This window comes from Podarcis cretensis, assembly GCF_951804945.1.
Source record: "Podarcis cretensis genome assembly, chromosome: 1".
Lineage (NCBI taxonomy): Eukaryota > Metazoa > Chordata > Lepidosauria > Squamata > Lacertidae > Podarcis > Podarcis cretensis.
In genome coordinates, this window is record NC_137170.1 from 8,650,656 (window position 1) to 8,673,707 (window position 23,052).

General features: G+C 41.0%; 1 protein-coding gene and 1 long non-coding RNA gene across 3 annotated transcripts in view; one reads left to right on the forward strand and one right to left on the reverse strand.

The window, feature by feature from the left end:
• The window catches only part of LOC307207842 (potassium channel, subfamily K, member 16-like), a 57,564-nt gene extending 37,328 nt beyond the window's left edge, over positions 1-20,236 (reverse strand). Inside the window, exons 1-6 of one of the 2 annotated variants that reach the window (XM_079962047.1) lie at positions 20,099-20,236; positions 17,559-17,759; positions 16,178-16,298; positions 11,143-11,306; positions 10,464-10,626; positions 8,614-8,879 (exon numbers count right to left, since the gene is read on the reverse strand). In XM_079962047.1, the coding sequence (XP_079818173.1) occupies positions 8,719-8,879; positions 10,464-10,626; positions 11,143-11,306; positions 16,178-16,298; positions 17,559-17,753 (804 nt within the window). In that variant the 5' untranslated portion in view covers positions 17,754-17,759; positions 20,099-20,236 and the 3' untranslated portion in view covers positions 8,614-8,718. Of the gene's footprint in view, positions 1-8,613; positions 8,880-10,463; positions 10,627-11,142; positions 11,307-16,177; positions 16,299-17,558; positions 17,760-20,098 lie in introns of those variants that run through there. The other variant, XM_079962046.1, reaches the window with a different exon arrangement.
• Positions 1-23,052, forward strand: part of LOC307209020 — a 111,778-nt gene that overhangs the window by 38,894 nt on the left and 49,832 nt on the right. The window contains exon 2 of the long non-coding RNA XR_013835290.1: positions 7,730-7,860. This is a non-coding gene — a long non-coding RNA (uncharacterized lncRNA). The remainder of the gene's footprint in view (positions 1-7,729; positions 7,861-23,052) is intronic.

Consider the following 23,052-nt stretch of genomic DNA (forward strand, 5'->3'; position numbering starts at 1 on the left):
CCTGTCGTTGTTTATCTCCTGTCTGGCAGGTTACTTGACTGGATTTCCTGGGGAGCCTGGCCAGTCTTTTGTAATGATAAATACTTAGTTCTTGGGCCATGTCACAGGCTCACACCCTATTCATATCTTAAATGTGCCCTTAAGACAGGATTTGTGAGGAAATAGACAATGACAATTTTTAGACAATTTTTCCCAGTAGTGATGTATGGAATTTTTAGACAATTTTAGACAATTTTTCCCAGTAGTGATGTATGGAAGTGAGAGCTGGACCATAAAGAAGGCTGATCGCCGAAGGATTGATGCTTTTGAATTATGGTGCTGGGGGAGACTCTTGAGAGTCCCATGGACTGCAAGAAGATCAAACCTCTCCATTCTGAAGGAAATCAGCCCTGAGTGCTCACTGGAAGGACAGATTGTGAAGCTGAGGCTCCAGTACTTTGGCCACCTCATGAGAAGAGAAGACTCCCTGGAGAAGACCCTGATGTTGGGAAAGATGGAGGGCACAAGGAGAAGGGGGCGACAGAGGACGAGATGGTTGGATAGTGTTTTCGAGGTTACCAGCATGAGTCTGACCAAGCTGCGGGGGGCAGTGGAGGACAGGAGTGCCTGGCGTTCTCTGGTCCATGGGGTCACGAAGAGTCGGACACGACTAAACGACTAAACAACAACAACAGACAATGAGGAGATTTCCCACTTATCTAAGGTTTTCCATATGTCTAAGACCATAAAATTCCTATCACAATATCCCCCTTTTGGGGCTAGAATTTTTCTTTAAATTTTTTGCCCCACAAATAACAACATCGTATGTTGTAAATGGATGCCTTTGTGTAAATATAGGATATCACATAAAAATAACACATGTTGCATTTTGTTACTAAATTACTTGCGGCATTCTAACACTTTGGGAGAAACATTTACTCAGTAGTGGTCTATGCTTTTCACTTAGCAGGAAGGTCCAGTAACGATTGAAAAGTGCAGTTTGCTTTGTTCTCCGTCGTTTTTGTGTGTTCTCAGGTGTCAAGCTAGCTCTCCTCTGGTCTCACACTGCCATAGTGCTACAATATTGTGATAGGAATTTTATGGTCTTAAATATATGGTAATGTTCATAAACGTACCAACCAAGCCCGTACATAGATCAGCACAGGAAGACCGACCTGGAACCATTTTGGTTCCTAACTGAGCAAATGTTTTCTCTGCAAGGTCAAAGTGGGAAAGTTTAAGGACACCTCCTTGCTGTTGTTGTGGGAGCGCTTCCAGTTGTAAGGGAGCTGAACATTCAACCACCAGCACTGAGATGGATGAATCTCAGTAGAACATCTGCTTAGCAGGCAGTAGAGCATCTGCTTAGCAGGCAGCGAGTCCTGAGTCCATCCTCCAGCATTTCCAAATTCCTACTTGAAATTCTGAATTGCTCCTCACGATCAGTCTGGACAGTATTCTGCCAAATGTCCCACTGGTCTGACTCTGTGTAAGGCAGCTCCCCGTGTTCCTAAGCATTCTAAATGGAGTGCATTTCTTAAGGAATGCAGACTCTCCAAGTTTCCATCCCTGTTTCTGATATGATCCTTAGGATGTCCCTCTTTTCACTGGAGAAAAGTATGGGAACGACTCCATCTCACTAAGAACCAGGAGGCTACCAAGAAGCTGGGAATAATGTGGGATGTAACTTGCCCAAGTTCCCTCAATATTGTGGACCATTGTTCTTTGAATATGGTTGATCACCAGTGTTAAAGCAATGATTCTTCAACATCAACTTCGTTGGACTGGTCATGTTGTGTGGATGCCTGATGATCGTCTTCCTTTTTAAAAAAAAAAAAAAATCTCTTTATTAATTTTCATACACACATATACACACATATGTACAGAAAATAAATTATTCACGAAAAAAACAATAATAAGAACAACATAACTTAATTATAAGAAAACAAAACAAAAACAAAGACAAACATGTAAGTTATTGACTTCCCTCCACCTCAGTTTTGGGTTATGTAATACATTTTCCCCCGCAGTTTTTCTTTAAAACTTTTGTATGTCGAAGGGTTATATTAAGCCTACTGTGATCTTTGGATTTTTAAAATCTACTTCAATATAGGTTATGAATTTATTCCATTCTTTAATAAACTTTGTTTCTTTCTGGTCTCTAATTTTTTGTGTTAATTTTGCCAATTCTGAATATTCAAATAATTTACTTTGCCAATCTCCTACTGTTGGGATATTGGTTGATTTCCAATTTTGGGCGATTAAAATTCTAGCAGCTGTTGTTGCGTACTGGAATAAGGTCTGGTCCTCTTTCTTAATTTCATTGCCAATCATTCTCAGAAGAAAATTTTCAGGTTTTTTAACAAAAGTATATTTAAACATTTTTTTTTAGTTCATTATAAATGAGCTCCCAGAAGTTCTTGATTTTTTCACAAGTCCACCACATGTGGTAAAAACTACCTTCCTTGTTTTTACACCTCCAGCACATTTTATCTCTATTCTTATAGATTTTTCCTAATTTTACAGGGGTGATATACCATCTGTACATCATTTTTTCCATGTTTTCTCTTAAGGCAACACAAGCAGTGAACTTCATATCTTTATTCCAGAGCTTAATCCAACTATCGTATTCCAAATTATATCCCAGATCTATCGCCCATTTCACCATAACTTCTTTTATTTCCTCGTCCTTAGTATCCCATTCTAATAGTTGATTATACATTTTTGATAAGAGTTTTGAATTTCCTTCCAGAATTTCTATCTGGAATCTTGATTTTTTTTTTTGTTTATCCCGATGTTTTTATCTTCTGTCCACAGTGCATTAATTTGATGGAATTGTAACCAACTCATTAATTTATCTCCTAGTTCTTCATACGTTTTGATCTGCCAACCTTTTTCTGTTCTCACCAATAAATCTTCATATGTCCATCTCTTACCTTCTATGTTTGTTTTTTTAATTGTTAAAATATCTATTGGTGACAACCACCAGGGAGTTTTCCTTTCAATAAGATTTTTATTTCTTTCCCAAACCTCTAGCAGAGGTCCTCTAATGATGTGACTGGAGAATTCTTTATGTACTTTTGCTTTATTATGCCACAAATATGCGTGCCAACCGGATCTGGTGTTAAAGCCTTCTAAATCTAGTAGGTCAGTGTTTTTTATTACAATCCATTCTTTAATCCAACAGAGGCATGAGGCCTCGTAATACAGTTTCAAATTCGGTACCGCAAAACCTCCTCTGTCTCTTCTATCTGTAAGCAATTTAAATTTAATTCTAGGCCTTTTCCCCTGCCAAATGAATTTAGATAAAATTTTCTGCCAATCTTTAAATACTTTGCTTCCTCTTATCACCGGAATATTTTGAAATAGAAATAACAACTTCGCACAGCACCGGGGCTAAATATTCCTCTAGAACTTCACACAGCACCGGGGCTAAATATTCCTCTAGAACTTTGTAGTATTTAGCTGAAAGGCCGTCAGGCCCTGGAGCCTTTCCTAATTTCATTATTTTCATCGCATCCTGGATTTCTTCAATTTTTATAGGATTATTTAATTGTGTTATTTCTTCTTCTGTTAATCCTTTTAGTCTATTTTCTTCTAAATATTTCTTTATTTCTGTGCTGTCTTCTTTTTCTCTTTTATATAATTTTCCATAAAAATTGATGAAATTTTCCTTTATTTTCTTAGGTTCTTCCACAATTTGCTCTTCTATTCTTAATTTGTTGATCATATTTTGTTTTTTGTTTTTTTGTAATTGCCACGCTAATAATTTTCCGGTTTTATTTGCTGATTCAAAGAATTTTTGCTTCCATATCTTGATGCTCCATTCTACTTCTTGGCCTACTAAATTTGAGTATTGCGTTTGTAATATTCTATAAGTTTGTTTAACCTGCTCCTCAGTTGGATTTATTGCTAGTTTTCTTTCACAATCTCTTAACTGATTGAGTATTTCTTCTTCTTTTTTTGCTCTCTTAACTTTTTCCTATGGCTGTTCTGATTAATTAAAAATCCTCTTAACACTGCCTTACTGGGATCCCAAACTATCTCTATATGTCTCTTTATTTAAATTCATCTCAAAATATTCTTTTAATGTTCTTTTGGCCTTCTCAATTATTTCCTCATTTTCAAAAAGATAATCGTTCATTCTCCATCTGTATGTTCCTTGTAATCTGCTTTTTATCTCCAACGTCACCGAGCTATGATCTGAAAGAGTTCTAGGTTGGATTTCACATTTAAGTGCTCTTAATGTTAATTCTCTCAAGACCCATATTTGATCCAACCTGGCCCAACTTTGGTGTGGTTCTGACAGGTGTGTATATTGTTTCATTGTTGGATTTTTATGTCTCCAGATGTCTATGAGATCTAGATTTTCCACCAGATTATTAAATGTTCTTGGTAATTTCCCCTGCTTAAGTTTTTTTCTTTTCACGCTTCTATCTAATTCAGGTGTTGGCACGGCATTCAAATCTCCAAGTAAAATCATCTTATGATCCTCCAATTCTGTTAGCATTTGTTCCAATTTTTTTAAGAATTCAGCTTTATTCATATTTGGTGCATAGACATTTATAACGTTAATCTTTTCTCCCTGATGGTTGATTTGTACTCCTAAAATCCTTCCTTCATTGTCCTTACATTTTAATATTGGGTCCCATTTCTCCTTCACGTATATCACAACTCCTCTTTTTTTATTAGTGTCTGAATTAACAAACTCTACCCCCAACCTTTTATTTGCTAGTATATGTTTGTGGTTTTTTTGCCACGTGTGTTTCCTGAAAATAGATCACATCATAATTTTTATTCCTTAACACCTTTTGAATTTTATTCCTTTTAGATTTTTCGTTCAAACCATTTACATTCCAGGAAAGAACCTTTAACGACATTATATTGTTTGACTTTAATTTATATTCTAGTCGACCTCTTCTCCGTTAGCTCTTCTTCTTCCTCCTCCTCTTCTTCTCCTCCTACTGCTCCTTCCTCTTCCACTTCCTCTTCTTCCTCTTCTCTCTCTCTCTTTTGCTTCTCTGTGTTTTTTTGCCTTCTTTTCCTTCCTCCTTTCTGTATATCTCCCTCCTCCTCCGTATCTTTCTTCCCCTTTTCCTAGCTCCTTCTCATATCTTCTCAAAAAAATTTCTGCTTCTTGTGTATCTGTCAATCTGAATCTTTTATCTTTATAATAGAAGGTAATTCCTTCAGGGAACTCCCATCTATATTGTATATTGTTTCTCTGTAAGACACTTACTATTTGTCGGTATCCTTGTCTTTTAAGCAAAAGTCTAATTGGTATTTCTTTGTATATAATAATTGTTCTGTTTTCAATTATTAATTTTTTTCGATAACTTGTTCTTAATATCATATTTTTCATCTCAATTGAGTTGAAAATCATCAAACAATCACCAGGAGATTTTTTTAGTTTGAGCTGCTGGGATTTCACCCTTATTCTAAATGCGCTTTCTACAGTACAGGCTACTTCTTCCTCTTTTATTTCCAACCATTTTGCTAATTCTCTTATCATTTTTTCTTTTATATTCTCATTAATTTCTTCTACTACTCTGAATTTTAAATTGAGTTGTTTCTGATGCATTTCTGTCATAGCTAAGCTATCCTCAATCTGTTCTTGTGATTTGTTCAAATCTCTTATTTCCTCCTTCCTTTTTTCTGTCTCCCTTTTATGTTCCTTCATTTCTTTTTGAATTTTCTTGTTTGATTTCTCTATTACTTTTGATCTAACTGATAGGTCTTGTATTTTATTAGTGAGTTCTCCCACAGCTACTTCAATTTTTTTATCTATCTGTTCCTGCACCTTCCTAATTTACTTTCCATATGCAATTCACTCTGTTTAAATTCCTCTTTGATCTTTAACCACAATATGTCTAGGTCTTTAATTTCCTCTTGTCGTGAGGCCTTTCTGTCTCCAGGAGTCCCTCCTACCTTTCCCCCATTTTTCCCTGACATTTTGTGATTATTTACACAATAGTCTGTGTTAATTTTCTGTCTCTCCCCTGAGGGGGGCACAATCTTTTTTTGTTGTTGTTGTTATTCTTTTTTTTTTTTCTATGTCTTAACCACTCTCCTTTAATTTACCTTATTATGCCCGTGTGATTTTTTTTCTTCTTCTTTTATATTCTTACAATTTCTTTTATATCACTTTCTATTGTATTTCCTTTTTTTCAGACAGAGTATTACCTTTGAAGTCAATTAATTCAGCTGTATCCTAAAGTACAACCATAATATCTCCGAGTACCACCAGAAAATATGTACTATTATAATAAACAGTTACAGATCCAGTTGGATAATAAAATGTCCAGAAATGAAAGAAAGTAGCTTCACTTATAATCCCAGTATATCTCGACCTTGGCAATCTTAAAGTCTTGTTTATACACCTTAGTACCTTTCTTAGGCTCTTGTTTTTCTTCAAATGATTCCCCCCTCCTAGGGTATTATTAATAGTATATGACAATATAGTTTGTGTTTTCCCAAACCGTCCCTTAAAACATTAACACCCTCTGAAAGTTTGGTAAATTTCTCCAAGACTCAAATAATTATTACTTATGTATGAGTTATTCCTGTTAAAGTGGTTTTCTAAAGTCCACGTAGATTGATGGGAGAGCAGTAGTTCCTTTTTTTAATTAATTAATTAATGTTAACATTAATTAATTAATTAATTAATGTTCAGTTCCGATTTCTTTTAATTTCTTTAATCTTCCACCACTTGCCGGTTTAATCCATCACGTGTAAAGGATATTCTATAACTTAGTCCATGTCCTAATCCAAGGTCTAGTAAGGATAATAATTCAGGCTTTAATCCACGATCTAAAACAGACCTGTAAACCAATTAGATCCCAATATCACAAAATCACTGGTCCGGTCTCTATCACCAAATCACTGTTTCAGTCTGTGTCCCTGAAGAAAGGAGATCACTGGTCCAATCTCTATCACCAAATCACTGTTTCAGTCTCTATCACAAAAAAGAAGAAATCACTGCTCCCGTCTCTGTCACCAAATCACTGGTCCGGATTCTGTGCCTGATGATCGTCTTCCAAAGCAACTACTCTATTCCGAATTTAAAAATTGAAAGCGTAATGCTGGTGGTCAAAAAAAGAGATTTAAAGACTGCCTCAAGGCAAATCTTTAAAAATGTAGTATAAACACTGACAACTGGGAAACACTGGCCTGCGAGCACTCCAGTTGGAGAACAGCCTTTACCAAAGGTGTTATGGGCTTTGAACTCAGGACACAAGGGAGAAACATGCTAAGAGGAAGGCATGCTTGGCAAACCCTCACCGTGATCAACTCCTGCCCAGAAATGAATGTCCCCACTGTGGAAGGACGTGTGGATCCAGAATTTGCCTCCACATTCACTTACAGACTCATCGTTAAAACTGTGTTTATAGAAGACAATCTTACTTGGCTATGAGTGATCGCCACAGAAGAAGAAGACAGAAGAGATCAGACGCAAAGTATGTTTTATCTATGCAAATAGAATGTTTTTTGTGTGTGTTTCTCTGGGTATTATAGAAATTACATTTAGCACCACTTTCATATCTAAGCAAATCCACATTCACCAAAGGCAGTTGTGAGATTGTGTGAACATTAAATTGCCTTTATTTGAGGAATCTTCTGCACAAAGCATGTGTTGCTGCCACCTGTGCACAAATATGGGCATATCTCCATAGCAAAGCTATATTTAGATTATCTTCTTTATGGTGTGTTTCATTTCCTTTTTTCTTCGTCTTCTAGTGGAGGCCCCGAGGTCTTAAGCATTCAGAATTCCCCGCTCTTTGTCCAAACAAGTGCCAAGAGACCTTGGCTGTCCTCCTCATTTTCAACTTCGCTCCGATTATACTATGACCCTAAAAAGGCTGCGAATTCAGGGATGAAAAAGTGTGGGGTGGGAAAGGTAGGCATACGCAGAAGGGGGTTTACCTTCTGGTGGCGGCTGGACAGTCAATACCGTGGAACGGGAAAAGTGACCCAAGCAAAAGCACAGATCCCTTCTCCCCAGAGATGCATTCACACACACTTCACTTGGCAGTACCTCAGAACATTCTTTCCTCTCAAAACGTTCCAAGAGCTTTCTCCTGCAATTCCATATTTCAGAGGCGGTTATACTTCAGTGATGGCCAACTCCCAGTTTGGGAGCTTGATCTGGCCCCTAGACAATTATTCTTTAGCTCTTCAGAACCCTGCACTGTTTTTGGCGATGGCACATATATATAAATAGTGAGGGAGGGAGACTGTTCCACTGCTGAACAGCTCTTACTGTGGGAAAGTTCTTCCTGATGTTTACTTTCTTGCCCTCCAGAGCAGGAGAAAGTAAGCATGCTCCCTCTTCCATGTGACAGCCCTTGAGATATCTCCCCCAGTCCCCTCTTTTCCAGAATACAAATACCCAGCTCCTTCAACCACTCCTCATAAGGCTTGGTTTCCAGACCCTTGATCATCTTGGTTGCTCTCCTCTGCACACATTCCAGTTTTGAGAATCCAAGTAATACCCACCCTCCCTCTCTTGGTTGCAGAATACCCGGCTATTTCACAGTTTATTAGGAACTGCATAACCTAAAGAGCAGCTAGTGAGTTTTTAAGGAATCAGCAGAATGACACGATGGCATAAAATTATAAAAAGCTCACTTGAAATTCTTGAGTGCAACTCATTTTTATGTCAGTCTCCACCTGAACGAAATGATAAATTCTTCTCCAGTGGACATGTAGCAGACTGACTCCTTTGGGGCGGTGATATTTTTACCCTCTGCTGTCTTTTTGTGAGCTTGCTTTCGGATCCACAGGTGCCAGGAATGAAGATACCAGTTCAAACAGCACAGCTAACCAGGCCAGACCAACGACGATCCAAACGGCTGCGAGCATCTGGTAGCCCGGAAAATAGGTTCTGTCATGCTTCATCCCTGGAGACACAAAGAAAAGCAACAATAATGTGTGAGGAGGTGATTTAAAGGACCCGCCAACTCAGTTTATCCAAACCTCATTAGGTCATTTTCACACCATACATTTAAAAACACATTTCTACCACTGAATTGTGGGAAGACGAACACAGGAAACTGCCAATGTCCTTATTATTGCCTGTTCATGGTGGTTTGGGCTCATGATGCTGTTTGAGCCTGGTTGTGCTACCACATTCCCAATCAGTGCACATCCTATAACTTCCTGCTTAATAATAATAATAATAATAATAATAATAATAATAATAATAAAAAATTTTAATTATATCCCGCCCTCCCCAGCCGAAGCCAGGCTCAGGGCAGCTAACAACAGTCAAATAATCCAACATTCTAAAAACATTTCATTATAAAAATTAATTAAAATCAAATTGGTGGCAACCATTAAGCAAAATTCTGTGCAATAAAAATAATTTATTATTTTTACCCCACCTATCTCACTGGGTTTCCCCAGCCACTCTGGGAGGCTTCTAGCATATATCAAAACATTATAAAACATACAGCATTAAGAACTTCCCTATACAGGACTGCTTTCAGATGTCTTCTAAAGGTTGTGTAATTCTTTATCTCCTTGACATCTGAAGGGAGGGTGTTCAACAGGGAGGGTGCCACCACTGAGAAGGCCCTCTGCCTGGTTCCCTGTAATCTCACTTCCCACGGGGGGGGGGGACCGCCAGAAGGCCCTCAGAGCTGGACCTCAGTCTGGACCTCAGGCTGAACGATGGGGGTGGAGACACTCCTTCAGGTATACAGGGCTGAGGCCATTTAGGGCTTTAAAGGTCAGCACCAGCACTCTGAGTTTTATACCAGAAAGATTCTGGTTTATTTTGTTGGCAACAGTTTGCTCCAGTTGTTGGTCACAGGCAGCAGTTGTGGCAGTTGCTAGCTAAGAGAATTGTGCAAAATCACTGTCCAGGAAAGCATTTTCTTTCTTTCATGTTTGCTGCAACTAGCCCAACACCCTGCAACGCAGGACTCTTAAGGAAAGCATCCATGAAAAATGACGATCCAACCTCTGCTTAAAATCCTTCAAGGAAAGAGAGTCCACCACATCTCATGGGAGTTTGTTCCACTGCTGAACAGCTCTTACAGTCAGAGTTTTCCCCCAAATGTTTAGTCAGCATCCCTTTTCTTGTAACTTGAAGAGATTGGGTTGTGTCCTCCTCTCCAGAGCAGGAGAAAACAAGCATGCTCCATCTTCCATGTGGCAGCCCTTGAGATATTTGATGATGGCAATCATATCGCCTCTCAGACTCCTCTTCTCCAGGCTAAACATACCCAGCTCCTTCAACCATTCCTCATAAAGCTTGGTTTCCAGACCCTTGATCATCTGTACTTGAGAAGCTTAAAATATGGTTTGGGTTCCAAATTATAATCATTGCAAGCCATCATTTTGGATGAAACCTGATCTGAGCTTTCATATTCTTCAGTACAACAGATTGGTTGCCACCAGTAGCTTGAGGCCGCAAATGACCTAGTATTATCTGTAGAACCTGTTTAGCCCACAATATGAAAGTATTTTGAAAGCCTTACCTATTAGATAGTCTCCAAAACCAATGGTGCTGAGGGTAATAAATGTAAAATAGATAGCTTCACTGTAATTCCAGCCCTCCATCCATTGAAAGAAGAACGCTGGCAAAATAAGAAACATTAGAATTCCCGCACCCACGAACACGAAAATGTATCTTGCTGTTTTCTGAAAAATAAAGAAAAAGAAAAGAAAAGAAAAAAGGCAGGTCTCATGCAACAGAGCTCAGTTCTCTCGACCTACAACCATGCACTGTGATTTTAGGCTGCATTAACAGATAAATAATAATAATTCCACCCTAGTTAGACTTCATCTGGAGCACATTTTCCTGTTGATGTCACAATTTATGGTGGTCGAGCTCTATGGTGGTTTCACTCATTCTTATTTGAAGGCAGAGCAAGAGTTAATCTTCCTCACTTAATTAGAGGGCATAATGCACATGTCTAATTTATTCTTGTCTTCCTAATCATATATGCATATGTATATGCAAAATAATAGATCGAAGAAGAGCCCTGCTGGATCAGGCAAGGGCCCATCTAGTCGAGGATCCTGTTCTCATCAAAGCTGACCAGATGCCCACAGGAAACCTGCAAACAGGACCCGAGTGCAGCAGCAGTCTATGTTGGCCTCCATTTTGTGACTGGTAAGATTAGAAATCATCCCCAGATAAAGTAACTGAATTACCTTGTTTTCTTTCCCATACAGTTTCTCTGCACATCTTTCGCAGAATCCTGAGACTGAAGAGCCAATATAGTTCAAGCAGAGGAGGTTGAAGGGGATTCCAAAGAGAGCAAAAATAACACAAAAGAGCTGACCTTCTTTCGTTTGGGGACAGAGGTTTCCATAGCCTGTTGAAAGATGAATAATGTGTTGCAAAGGACGTCAACAACTGTCGATCTGCCGATTACCGTACCTAGAGAAGTTAGTATGGAAGTGAGAGCTGGACCATAAAGGAGGCTGATCGCCAAAGAATGGATACTTTTGAATTATGGTGCTGGAGGAGACTCTTGAGAGTCCCATGGACTGCAAGAAGATTAAACGCATCCATTCTTAAGGAAATTAGCCCTGAGTGCTCACTGGAAGGACAGATCCTGAAGCTGAGGTTCCAATACTTTGGCTGCCTCATGAGAAGAGAAGACTCCCTGGAAAAGACCCTGATGTTCGGAAAGATGGAGGGCACAAGGAGAAGGGGACGACAGAGGATGAGATGGTTGGACAGTGTTCTCAAAGCTACAAACATGAGTCTGACCAAACTGCGGGAGGCAGTAGAAGACAGGAGTGCCTGGCGTGCTCTGGTCCATGGGGTCACGAAGAGTTGGACACGACTAAACAACAACAAGAGAAGTTACAGAGCAGGGTCCCTACGAAGGGTTGTTTCCAGTGGAGAGCAGCATGTACATTGAGACTGACTGTTCCTTCCTTTCCTCTCTCCTGTACAACCCCCAAATCTGCTCCAGAGGATCCCCATACCCTCTGGAGCAGACATTGAGGATGCTCAGAGGGGTACAGAGAGGAGAAGAGGGATAAGCTTCATTGTGCAAGCAGAGGTCTGTGCACAACTGAAATGGCAGCCTTGAATACAGCCCAATGTATTTATTTTATGTACTGCACTCACTGACTTCCTTTGTGCCAATGCACTTGGTGTTAGGATAATTATGTGGGAGCTTCAAGTGTCTCCCTCCTGTTCCTTGGACCGGACAGGCCCACTGTGGAAGAACTGACCTGAGATGCAATGGAAGAGGCCAAGTGTGGAGGTATGACTTTGGAGACCTTGTGAAACATTGGGTGAAATGGAGACTCATCATGGCAACCCTTTAAAAAACACACCAAATGATTGATAATATATTTGTAACGTGAATCAGGAGTTCACTGCATTTTCGTGGCAATGAAAACAAATGTAGGTTCATCTGCAGTGAGGAGAGAGCGGAGCCATCAGCTCAGAGGCGAGAGATGGAAGGGCAGTTGGGTTACAGGGAGCCTCCAAAGATCGTGCGAAGCAGCTCTTCCTCCAGCGAGGAGGGAAGCCCCGCCTCCAGTGGGGAGGGGATGCAGGGATTGGAAGATGTTAGAGAGAGCCGCAACACCGAGCCTGAGCAAAGCGAGGGGAGGCAAGTCCCCCTTTGCTAATGCCCTCTCTGCGCAGTCAGTTTATGTGCAGAGAGGGGAGGAGAAGGATGAGGGTCAAAGTTTATGCTGGGGAAAGTTTAAGGACTGCCCACTCCCAGATTCTGCTAGCGACTGAGCAGACATGGACTTGAGACGCTCTGCACTGTAAATGTTTTTGTACCGATAATAAAGCCTGGAAAAGACCAGTGGAAGACTTGCCTCTTCGCTCTCGAGCAACCACGCTGGCACATAACAATGGCTAAAATCACTTACAATTCCCAAGCCCCAAAAGACTTGTAAATGCTCTAGGAATTGGATTTCTCTCAATTCTAGTGTGACCTGACCTGATCTGTGTGCCCCAGACTGGCCTGTGAATTGAAACATGCTTAACCTTCAGGTTTTTCAGTTCTTCAAAATTTGTGATACAGTTATTGGATTAAAAAATGAATTACAAAATATTTATTTTAGGATAAATTTAGAAATGTATTTGATGATATGTCTTTGGTGATGAAATAGGGCAAGCAAGGAGCGTATCAGACAGAGGAACCACCATTGTGCCCAGATACCCATAATAGCCCTCAGAGTAAGCCTTCCGAGCATCTGCTCAGCAAAACCTCCATTTTAGCTTCTTTTGAGATTGGACTCAATTAAGACTTGACTGATCTATATACTACTTAATTCTTGTTAATTAATTCTTATCCAAAATGCAAATTGGCTGCTGATGTAAGAAGAGTCATTAATTAAGAGGCTGAAAAACAAAGCAAAAAGCTTATCTTAAATTATCGATGATCAATAACGTTTACCAACGGATAAGGGTGATCTTGTTAGCTTAAAATCTTAATCTTATATTACTTTTAACTCTCCATCCTGGTGCTGCTTATAAAAGATTGAATCCACTAGTATGGGAATATTAATAATATAATTTTAATTTATTATTTATGTGTCGCCCGTCTGACTGGGTTGCCCCAGCCATTCTGGGTGGCTTCCCCTGTTGCGCAGAAAAAAATACTTCGGTCTTGTCAGGATTCAACCTCAAACCGTTGGAATGGAATGCACTGTTTACTTAAAGGGACAGACACAAGTTTTCAAAGCAGAGGCTGCTAAGGGAGAGATGAACAGAACTCATTATGGCAAAGACATTGATTGTTGGTATCATCCCACAATTATTGGATGAGCAATTGCAAGAGCTCACAGATGAGATGCACAGAATGGGGAATGAAAATGGATCAGAGAAAGACCAGAATTCTTTAAAACTCATAGAACCTTTGGGGGAAAATATTGATCAACATATGGCAGAGATAGAGAGAGAAAGGATCTTGTGTACAGGTGGAACTGAACTCAGAGGGGAAAACCACCAAGCATCTGGCAATTCATAGAATCGTAGAATAGTAGAATTGTGCTTCACACCAGAAAGCTTAACCAGAGCTTTCCAAACTGTATGTCACAGCACATTAGTGTTTCAGCTGCAGTTTGTAGATGTGTCACGCGAAGGATGGAAAAGAATTAGTTTAACCACGAGTTTGCTAGTAAAACTGAATTAGGTAAAGGTAAAGGTACCCCTGCCCGTACGGGCCAGTCTTGACAGACTCTGGGGTTGTGCGCCCATCTCACTTAAGAGGCCAGGGGCCAGCGCTGTCCGGAGACACTTCCGGGTCACGTGGCCAGCGTGACATCGCTGCTCTGGTCAGAGTCAGAGCCACACACGGAAACGCCGTTTACCTTCCCGCTGGTAAGCGGTCCCTATTTATCTACTTGCACCCGGAGGTGCTTTCGAACTGCTAGGTTGGCAGGCGCTGGGACCGAGCAGCGGGAGCGCACCCCGCCGCAGGGATTCGAACCGCCGACCTTTCGATCGGCAAGTCCTAGGCGCTGAGGCTTTAACCCACAAAATGTATAAAAAGTGTCTCACCAACATGAAAAGTTTGGAAAGCTCTGGATTAGACAGTGCTAACAGGGTAGGTTCTCCCACTCATTAAGTGCATGGTTTTCTGCATTGAAGGAATTCATCCAGACAAAAAGGGTGTGTGGTTTCTTGTGTATTTTGTAGCTTACTGGAAAGAAGTGGCAATCCTATGCAAAGATGAGATTTGAAGGCTGATGAAAGAAAAAAAGCAAAGCCTGCAGCTTAACACAATTTATCTGAGCGAGACCAGTCAGATGCCCTGCATATTATTTTCGGGGAGAAGCCAGCCAGAACCAAATTACCTATTATCACTTCCGGTTAGTTGCTACGGAAGATGGCTGAAAATTCCATCGTCTCCATTTCACCCGGGTAATTAGAGGCTGAGATGGGAGTAATCAGCCTCCTAAACCCCTCCAGGGCTGGAGGGAGCAGTCTCATCTGCGGTCGCCCAACACCTGGCCCCAAATCCGGAAGGAATAAGGGGGGTGGGGGGGTACTGGATAGAAAGCCCCCACACAATTCTGTCACTCTCTGAAGCTGTCTCCACGAGCAACAAGTCTCCGTTTCTTAAGATGAAAAATTGGATATAAACAATTAATTCAGCCTCTGAAGACTTAGAAGACTTGAATGGAAAAGGGATTATCATCTGAGGTGCCAGTCTGATGGAACAGAAAGTGGGCGTGAGCCTTTATTTACTTTACTTCGATATTTGCCTACGTGATAACATTTGGCAAATCCCCTCTGGAAGGAACGACTAGCGGATTTTTTTATGAAAGCAAGCGAGATTAAAAATTTTGCATTTGTTGATATAATAAGGTTTTAACAACTCTAATAATTACTAACTGTGTGGAAATTACTGGGGGGGGAGGAAAATCAAGGTTTTTGACTCTTGGTTTCCTGGAAGAAGATCAAAAGACTCCCTGATTTATTATATTGGAGTAGAAGCGACTTCTCATTAACAACTGGAGAGATGCCAAAGAGTTCTGGATATTTACCTGGGAGATTTGTTACGCAACATTCATTTGGCAGGGAGCCAGGAGGGAAACTGAAAGCAGATTGACCAGCTAGCTGAATCAAATTGTATAGCTACGGGGGGGGGGATAAAATCTCTAATATTTTACTCTTCGATACTTGTATTTACAGATTTACTTGGTAAACCACCTCTGAGAAAAGCTAATGTTTGAATAGCAGCTGGTTAAGGAACAACATAGGGAAGATGCCCTGATTTGATTCTATTTGGACTGCATGTCAATATGGCAGCCGCCTACAGTGGAAGTCTCCTGGACTGATTTGGCAGAAACACCAGCTTGAGAAGAGAGGATGTGAATTTACAGAGGGGAAGCTTGGATTACAGATTGGGAGCATAAAGAAGAAGAAGGGGGGGGGACATAAAACCCACACAGAAATATATTGTTTTCATTTAACTCACTTGCAGAATGAATGCAGAGGCTGTTGAAAATAATGATTAACATCGGAATGAATTATGGGAATTATTGTAATGATTATGAAAAGCAGCAGAACGATGAGGTGATTAGGATTCCCTCAGATCTCGAAGCATGGGAAGTCAGCTAAAAATTTATAATTAGGCATAATATTGGAACTTCGATTATTGGATAATTTGTATAATTTGGAATATATAATATGGTTTGATTGGATTGTTAAAATGGAAATTTAATAAATATTATTTAAAGAAAGAAAGAACCAAATTACCAATTGTGGATAACATAGTGCCCACGAAGAAGAAAGAATGAGTGAAATCCCAGCTGCTGTGTTTTTCATGAGGATGGGTTCCTACTGGATCTATTCCCGACCGAACAGCTTTTACCAGTTTCTGCAATTGAATGCAAGACTCAGTTTGAATATTCCAACAATAGGAATAGCCCCTCCTCTGATTATCACCAGATACCACTAACCAAATCACGATGCATTCACAAGGGACGTTCTTGTGGATCAGACCAGCATGTTCTTCCCCCAGGGGCCAACCCAATGCTCATGGGAAACCCACAAACAGGACCTGAGCACAACAGCCCTCCCCTGTCACCCCCAGTAACTGGTAGGCTTAGGGCTTATGCACACTCAACTTTTCCTCCACTCTTTCCAGGCAAAGGCCCACACCCCAAGGGGAGATGATGATAATAATAATAATAATAATAATAATAATAATAATAATAATAATAATAATTTATTTCCCCAGCCACTCTGGGCAGCTTCCAACAAAACACTAAAATACAATAACCTATTAAACATTAAAAGCTTCCCTAAACAGGGCTGCCTTCAGATGTCTTCTAAAAGTTTGGTACTTATTTTTCTCTTTGACATCTGGTGGGAGGGCGTTCCACAGCGCGGGTGCCACTACCGAGAAGGCCCTCTGCCTGGTTCCCTGTAACATGGCTCCTCGCAGTGAGGGAACCACCAGAAGGCCCTCGGCACTGGACCTCAGTGTCCGGGCAGAACGTTGGAGGTGGAGATGCTCCTTCAGGTATACTGGACCCAGGCCGCTGCTTGTGGTTTGCACCAAGCTTTCCCAGTGAAAACTGTGATCTATGTTTGGGTTGTTGAAAGTGATGCAGCGGTTTCACCCTCAAAGCTTAGTGATAAAGTAGACTCCTTACACTCCTCACACAAGACTTAAAGACGAGTCTTGACTTGTCAGGATGGCAACAAGGGCTTTTTTTTAGCCGGAACTCACTGGAACTCAGTTCCGTCACCTCTCAAGTGGGCAGCATTGCATTTATCGGAAAAAGAAGGAGGTGTTAATGGTGAGTTCCAAGATCTCCCGGCACCGTTTTTCCAAGAAAAATAGCACTGATGGCAACACTGTCAGAAGTTGTATTATTTATATATCAAGTTCAGTACTAAGTGTTTCTCTCCTTCCTCCAAAAACATACACTCCATCAATTTGCCTAATCCTCCACGGGGATAACTTTCCACATGCAGAAGGAAGGCTCTATGCTGGCCACTGATTCTGTCCCCACCTCAATTCCCACCTCCTAAACTGTATTCCCCTCCCCCCATATATACTTTTTGACTTCTTAACCTCTGGTGTCATGCCACGGTCATCCCTTTCAGTCTTGCTGAAGTAATACCTTACCTGTAGGAATAACTCCACCTCTTCTGGGGTGAGAGCGGTGTAGTTCAAAAAAAATTCCTCCTTCATGTGAAACGTTGCCTCTTCTACTTTTTTGTGGTGATCGTTCTCCAGAAGCTCAAAGACGAAGGCACCCATCACAACGTAAGTTAAGAGGCCAGCCAGCAGTAGGACGCCCTGTGCCCTGCTCACATGCATGTTGTTCTGTGTGGGAATGAGAGCCAAGGAAGAATCAGACACAAGAGCGACTATAGGTTAGTAAGCGAGTCCTTATTTTTCTTGACCCAGACTCAACAGTACAGCCCCATAGCTGGGCACTCTCCATAGCTGGGCCCAAGCTAATGAAATGAATTTCAACAGGGAAGGTTCTGCACTTAAGCAGGAAGAAGCAGATGCACAAATAGAAGATTGGGGACACATGGCTAAGTAGCAATACGTGAAAAGGATCCAGGGTTCTTGGTGGACCACAAGCTGAACATGAGTCAACCGTGTGTTGTTAATACCACAAGGTTTATCTAAATTAGCATTGTTAAACATCAATGAAATGTATCATGACTTATCAATGGATATCAAGAGATGGCAGTTATTGAACCTGACCCTGTGGAGAAAGGTCAATGCTCTTAAACTGAACATAATACCTAGACTAGTTTATATCTTAAGAGAAATTCCAATTCATATACCGAGCAAATACTTTCACAATATTAAATCTTTGTTTAGAAAATGCATTTGGGGCTCTTCAGTTCCAAGAATTCATAAAAAAGGAGGATTTGGGATCCCAGATTAAGAAGTGTATCACCAAGCATATTTACTGTCAGGTACACAACTCTGAAGACCCACAACTGAAAATAACTGTCCAGATTGGGTACCTTAGAATATTCCTACGTAGCACTGCAAGAAAGATGGGTGGCACTCGGGTCTAAATACGTTAAAGGTAAAGGTAAAGGTACCCCTGCCCGTACGGGCCAGTCTTGACAGACTCTGGGGTTGTGCGCCCATCTCACTTAAGAGGCCAGGGGCCAGCGCTGTCCGGAGACACTTCCGGGTCACGTGGCCAGCGTGACATCGCTGCTCTGGCCAGAGCCAGAGCCAGAGCCAGAGCCGCACACGGAAACGCCGTTTACCTTCCCGCTGGTAAGCAGTCCCTATTTATCTACTTGCACCCGGAGGTGCTTTCGAACTGCTAGGTTGGCAGGCGCTGGGACCGAGCAGCGGGAGCGCACCCCGCCGCAGGGATTCGAACCACCAACCTTTCGATCGGCAAGCCCTAGGCGCTGAGGCTTTAACCCACAGCGCCACCTGCGTCCCCTGAAAAATACGTTAAGGTACTATTGAAACAATAACATCAATTTGAACAATATGGCATCACATGTCCAAAAAATATACATTTGACCTCTTCTCCCATGACAAAGTGACTTTGTGGGGAAACCCATCTTTAAAAATCGGGAAAGAAATGGTTGTATGGAAGAGGTGGATGAATTTGGGTATATTAATGTTAGACCAGCTGATAAATGAAGAGGATGTATTTTTTACATATTCCTTTTGAAGAGACAAATACAGACTACCTACAATGGCAATATCTCCTGATATTGCTAACCACCATCTATGGAACAGCTACTTTTACAGCCTCAGAGACCCCAGAGATAAGAAAGCAGTTGATTCATTCTTATGCAGCAAAAAACGGCCATCAACATATATAAATCAATTTGATATACAGGTACTGAGGGAGGGATGGGATAAAGAATTAGAGACCTCAATTTTCACCTCACAGTAGGAAACTCTTTTAAGTGCCTTAACAGGGGATCTCTGTACCTTAAATTGAGGCCCATACAACAAAAAATAAAAATTTGAATATACTGGGCCCCATCACATTTGTTTAGTAAAGGGCTCTCGAAGGTATCTAACTGTTGGAGGTGCACTCGGTACAATGCTTCCCCAAAACCTATGTTTTTTTCATTGTCCTATATTGAAAGATTTTTGGCAGAAGGCAACAGAAACTATCAACAAAACTGTACGGAATAATCTTACATTTACAATGTAAAATATCCTTTTGAATTATATACCCAGGAAATGGAACCTTACGAAAGGACAATATGAGTGGACATTCCATGTCCTTACCATGGCAAAAAGATGAATACTGATGAATTGGAAAAATAAAAGTGTGGCACTCAGATGACAAAAACCATATGTGAATATGTTGCTAGAAAGACTAGAAAAAGTGAGTATTTTGAAAATGGTGCTTCCTGTTCTATAGGTGTCTAAAATAAAAGATTATATTGACTGTGAAAAATCAAGACTGCTTCAATGACTTCTCGGGAAAGTCGGTCGGAGTGTTAGGACACTGCATGTCAAAACACACTTTCTCTTTCCGGGTTTGGTTTGGTTTCTTAAGAAATACAGTTCACTGGGAAACATGGAGGGAGAAAACCAGGAGGTTTTGTCATGGTGGAGCTAATGTGTTTTCCCGCATCCATAACCAGCCCAGGGGTCATTTGGAGGAGGGAATTGAAAGGAGGGGAGAGGTCTTTGCTTGGCTCCTCACTCACCCTGGTAGGGTCCTTTGATTTTAATTCTTCTTAAATTATCCACTTCATCAACTTCCAGTATTTGATGGGAGAGTCTCAGTGGCTTCCTTTTACTGGGTAGCTATTTGGGAGGAACAGCTTATCCCCCTCCCCCATGGGCTCTATGAGGTCATGAGTACATTCCCCTCTTTTGCTTACCTGGTCCTCTGTGAGGTCACCACCTCTGTACAAGCTGGGCTGCTGACAGCCTCTAGGTCTGAGAGGCTGGTAGGAAGATCAGACCACAATATTTTGGAAATGTACAGGGAGCAAGCTTGATCTATTGTCCAGCAATGGGAATGCTCATCAGATTTGCAGATGGCACCTAACTGGGAGGGATAGCTAATGCCACAGAAGAAAGAATCAGAATTTAGGGTTGCCAATTGTCCTCTTTTTCCAGGACATGCCCTCTTTTTCATGGGCAGTGTCGTCATAGCGATCCATTAAAAAATGTTCAGTAGCACCTTAGAGGCTAACTAAGTATGTTCTGGGTATAAGCTTTGGTGAAGCTCTGAAGAAGTGTGCATGCACACAAAAGCTTATAACCAGAACATACTTAGAGACCAACTAAGTATTATCTCTAAGGTGCTACTGGGCAATTTATTTATTTATTTCGACTGCGTCAGATCAACACAGCTACCTACCTGAATCTAATAGCGACCCATAGTTAAAAGCAGAAATCAGCAAATGTGTCCTCTTTTTACAACCCTAAACTGAACCCAAGCTAACAAAATGAATTTCAGTAGGGTTCTGCACTTAGTCAAGAAGAAGATGCACAAATATAGTATGGGGGACACCTGGCTTACTAACAAGTACATTCAAAAAGGATCTAGAGATTTTGGTGGACCACAGGCTGAACATGAGTCAACAGTGTGATGCAGCAGCAAAGCTTATGCTATTGTTAAACCCTCGGAATGAATAAATGCTAGGATTTTGATTAATTGGGTTATGGATAAAAACATAAGCTGTGGAGCTCTTCCAGACAGATAATTCCTGGGCTGGCTTATGCAAATCAACCTGGCTGACCCAAGGCTATCAAGAGTACTATAGGGGTCATTAACAATGCAAGGGAACTTCCCTCTTGCACCTAGGTATGAATGAACACTGGAGATTGGGGAGGTTGCCATGGTACCTGCTCTGGGGGAGGGCAAGGGGTTTCTGGGGGGAAGAAAGAGGGGGGAGGAGAGGTCCATCTTGGAGAGAGAGGCTGAAGGATACCTGTACTGCTGCCTTTTGAACTAACAATGCCGTAAGATCTGGACTCCTTCCATGCAGACTGAAGGTGTAAATACTTATTTTTCCATGTACAAGACTATATTTTCCCCCAAATTTTTTAAGTTTAAAATTGGGTGTCGTCTTATACACAGAATGTTGTAATTATTTATTTCTTAATTTTGGGCTCAAAAAATAGGAGTGGGCTTATATATGGGGGTGTCTTATACACAGAAAAATACGGTAGCTGAATAAACCCTATTTCTTAAAGTACGACAGTTTCCACCGTGTCATCTATTCTCCAAATTGACTCTAGGCTACATCAACAGAAGCATAGTGTCCACATCACAGGAAATAATATAGGTCAAGGGTCTACAAGCCTTGGACTTCCTGTTTCCGGCAGTGGGAAATGGTTGACTCCCATAAGACCGGACCCCGGCCGTGCCGATAATTCAGAGCCGATTAGCTCTGGCAGCCTGCCCAGGGTAGGGGAGGACTGTCTCGAAGACCTGCGGCTTGTCCGAGATTGCCAGCGTGCATTAAGGTGCGGCCGGCAGGACACTGGGTCAAAAGAGCACGGTAATGGCCAGCAATCCCTGATGCCACTCCCATAGCCAGTCACATCTGTTTGGGAAAATATGTAGATTTAGAAAACAAACAGACACGGTCTGAATCAAAGAAGCTGGGGGGAAAACCCTGCAGAATATACCGCCTCTGGTGTATGAGCTTGGACTTCAAAGAGATCCTCGTCATGGTGTGTGGAATGCGGAGGTGATCGGTATGCTTTTCTTCTTTTCCTTCTTCAAGATCAACAATTGTTTTTTCATGCCAAGCCTCATTAGGAACTTAAATTGCTTTTTAAAAAAATGAGTGCAGATGGAGTTTTATTTATAATTGGGACTCGTGCGCAGTTCCCTTTATTTAAGATTGGTGCCTCCTTACTACGCAGTTATGGAAAATTTGGAATCCCTCTCTGATTAAGATAAACAGGAATTAATTGCCAGCTGACTACAACGGTTTGAGACAATATTTTGGATAATATACAGTGCATCTGTTTGCAAAAGATCTTTTTTCATTATGAGCGAGAGAAAAGGCTAAATGGATGTCTAGCAGCCCCCCTCTAGGGCCCGGAGAGGGGACTGGGTGGCTTCCAGGAAAGCTGATCGATCACCAAATGACTGATATATTGCAACACAGCAAGCAGTCTGCTTAAGAACAACTCGATAAGCCGTAAGACACTGCATTTCTAAATCATAAAAGGAAGGTTTCAACAACAGCCAGACCGGAAAGTTTAATGATTTAGGAGCTGCCAAAATATCAAACTTCAGAGAACTGGACATAAGCCTGGACTGGCCAAAGCATTGAAAGCCAAACCAATAAACAATAAGTAGGAGTTTCTGGAAGGAATCTCATTCAACTTCAAGGGGAAGAGATGAATATTTGAGTCACTTAAGGAGGCTAATATTTCTTGGAGGAAATATTGGAAGCAGTTAGGAGGGGAAAGACAGCCAATAGAGAGAGATCCCAATATTAAACAGGTGGTTTCAGATTGTGAAAGTGAGAGTGAGTAAGCAACCCAACATGCCCTATAGGAATTTTTTTTCTTTCCCCCTTTTTTTTCTCTTTTGTTCATTTCTTTGATATTTAATTCACTAGGACTTAATCACCGTAATTTTCCTCTCTGTTCTGTTTTTAACAATAAAGGGTGACTTTAAAAATAGTTA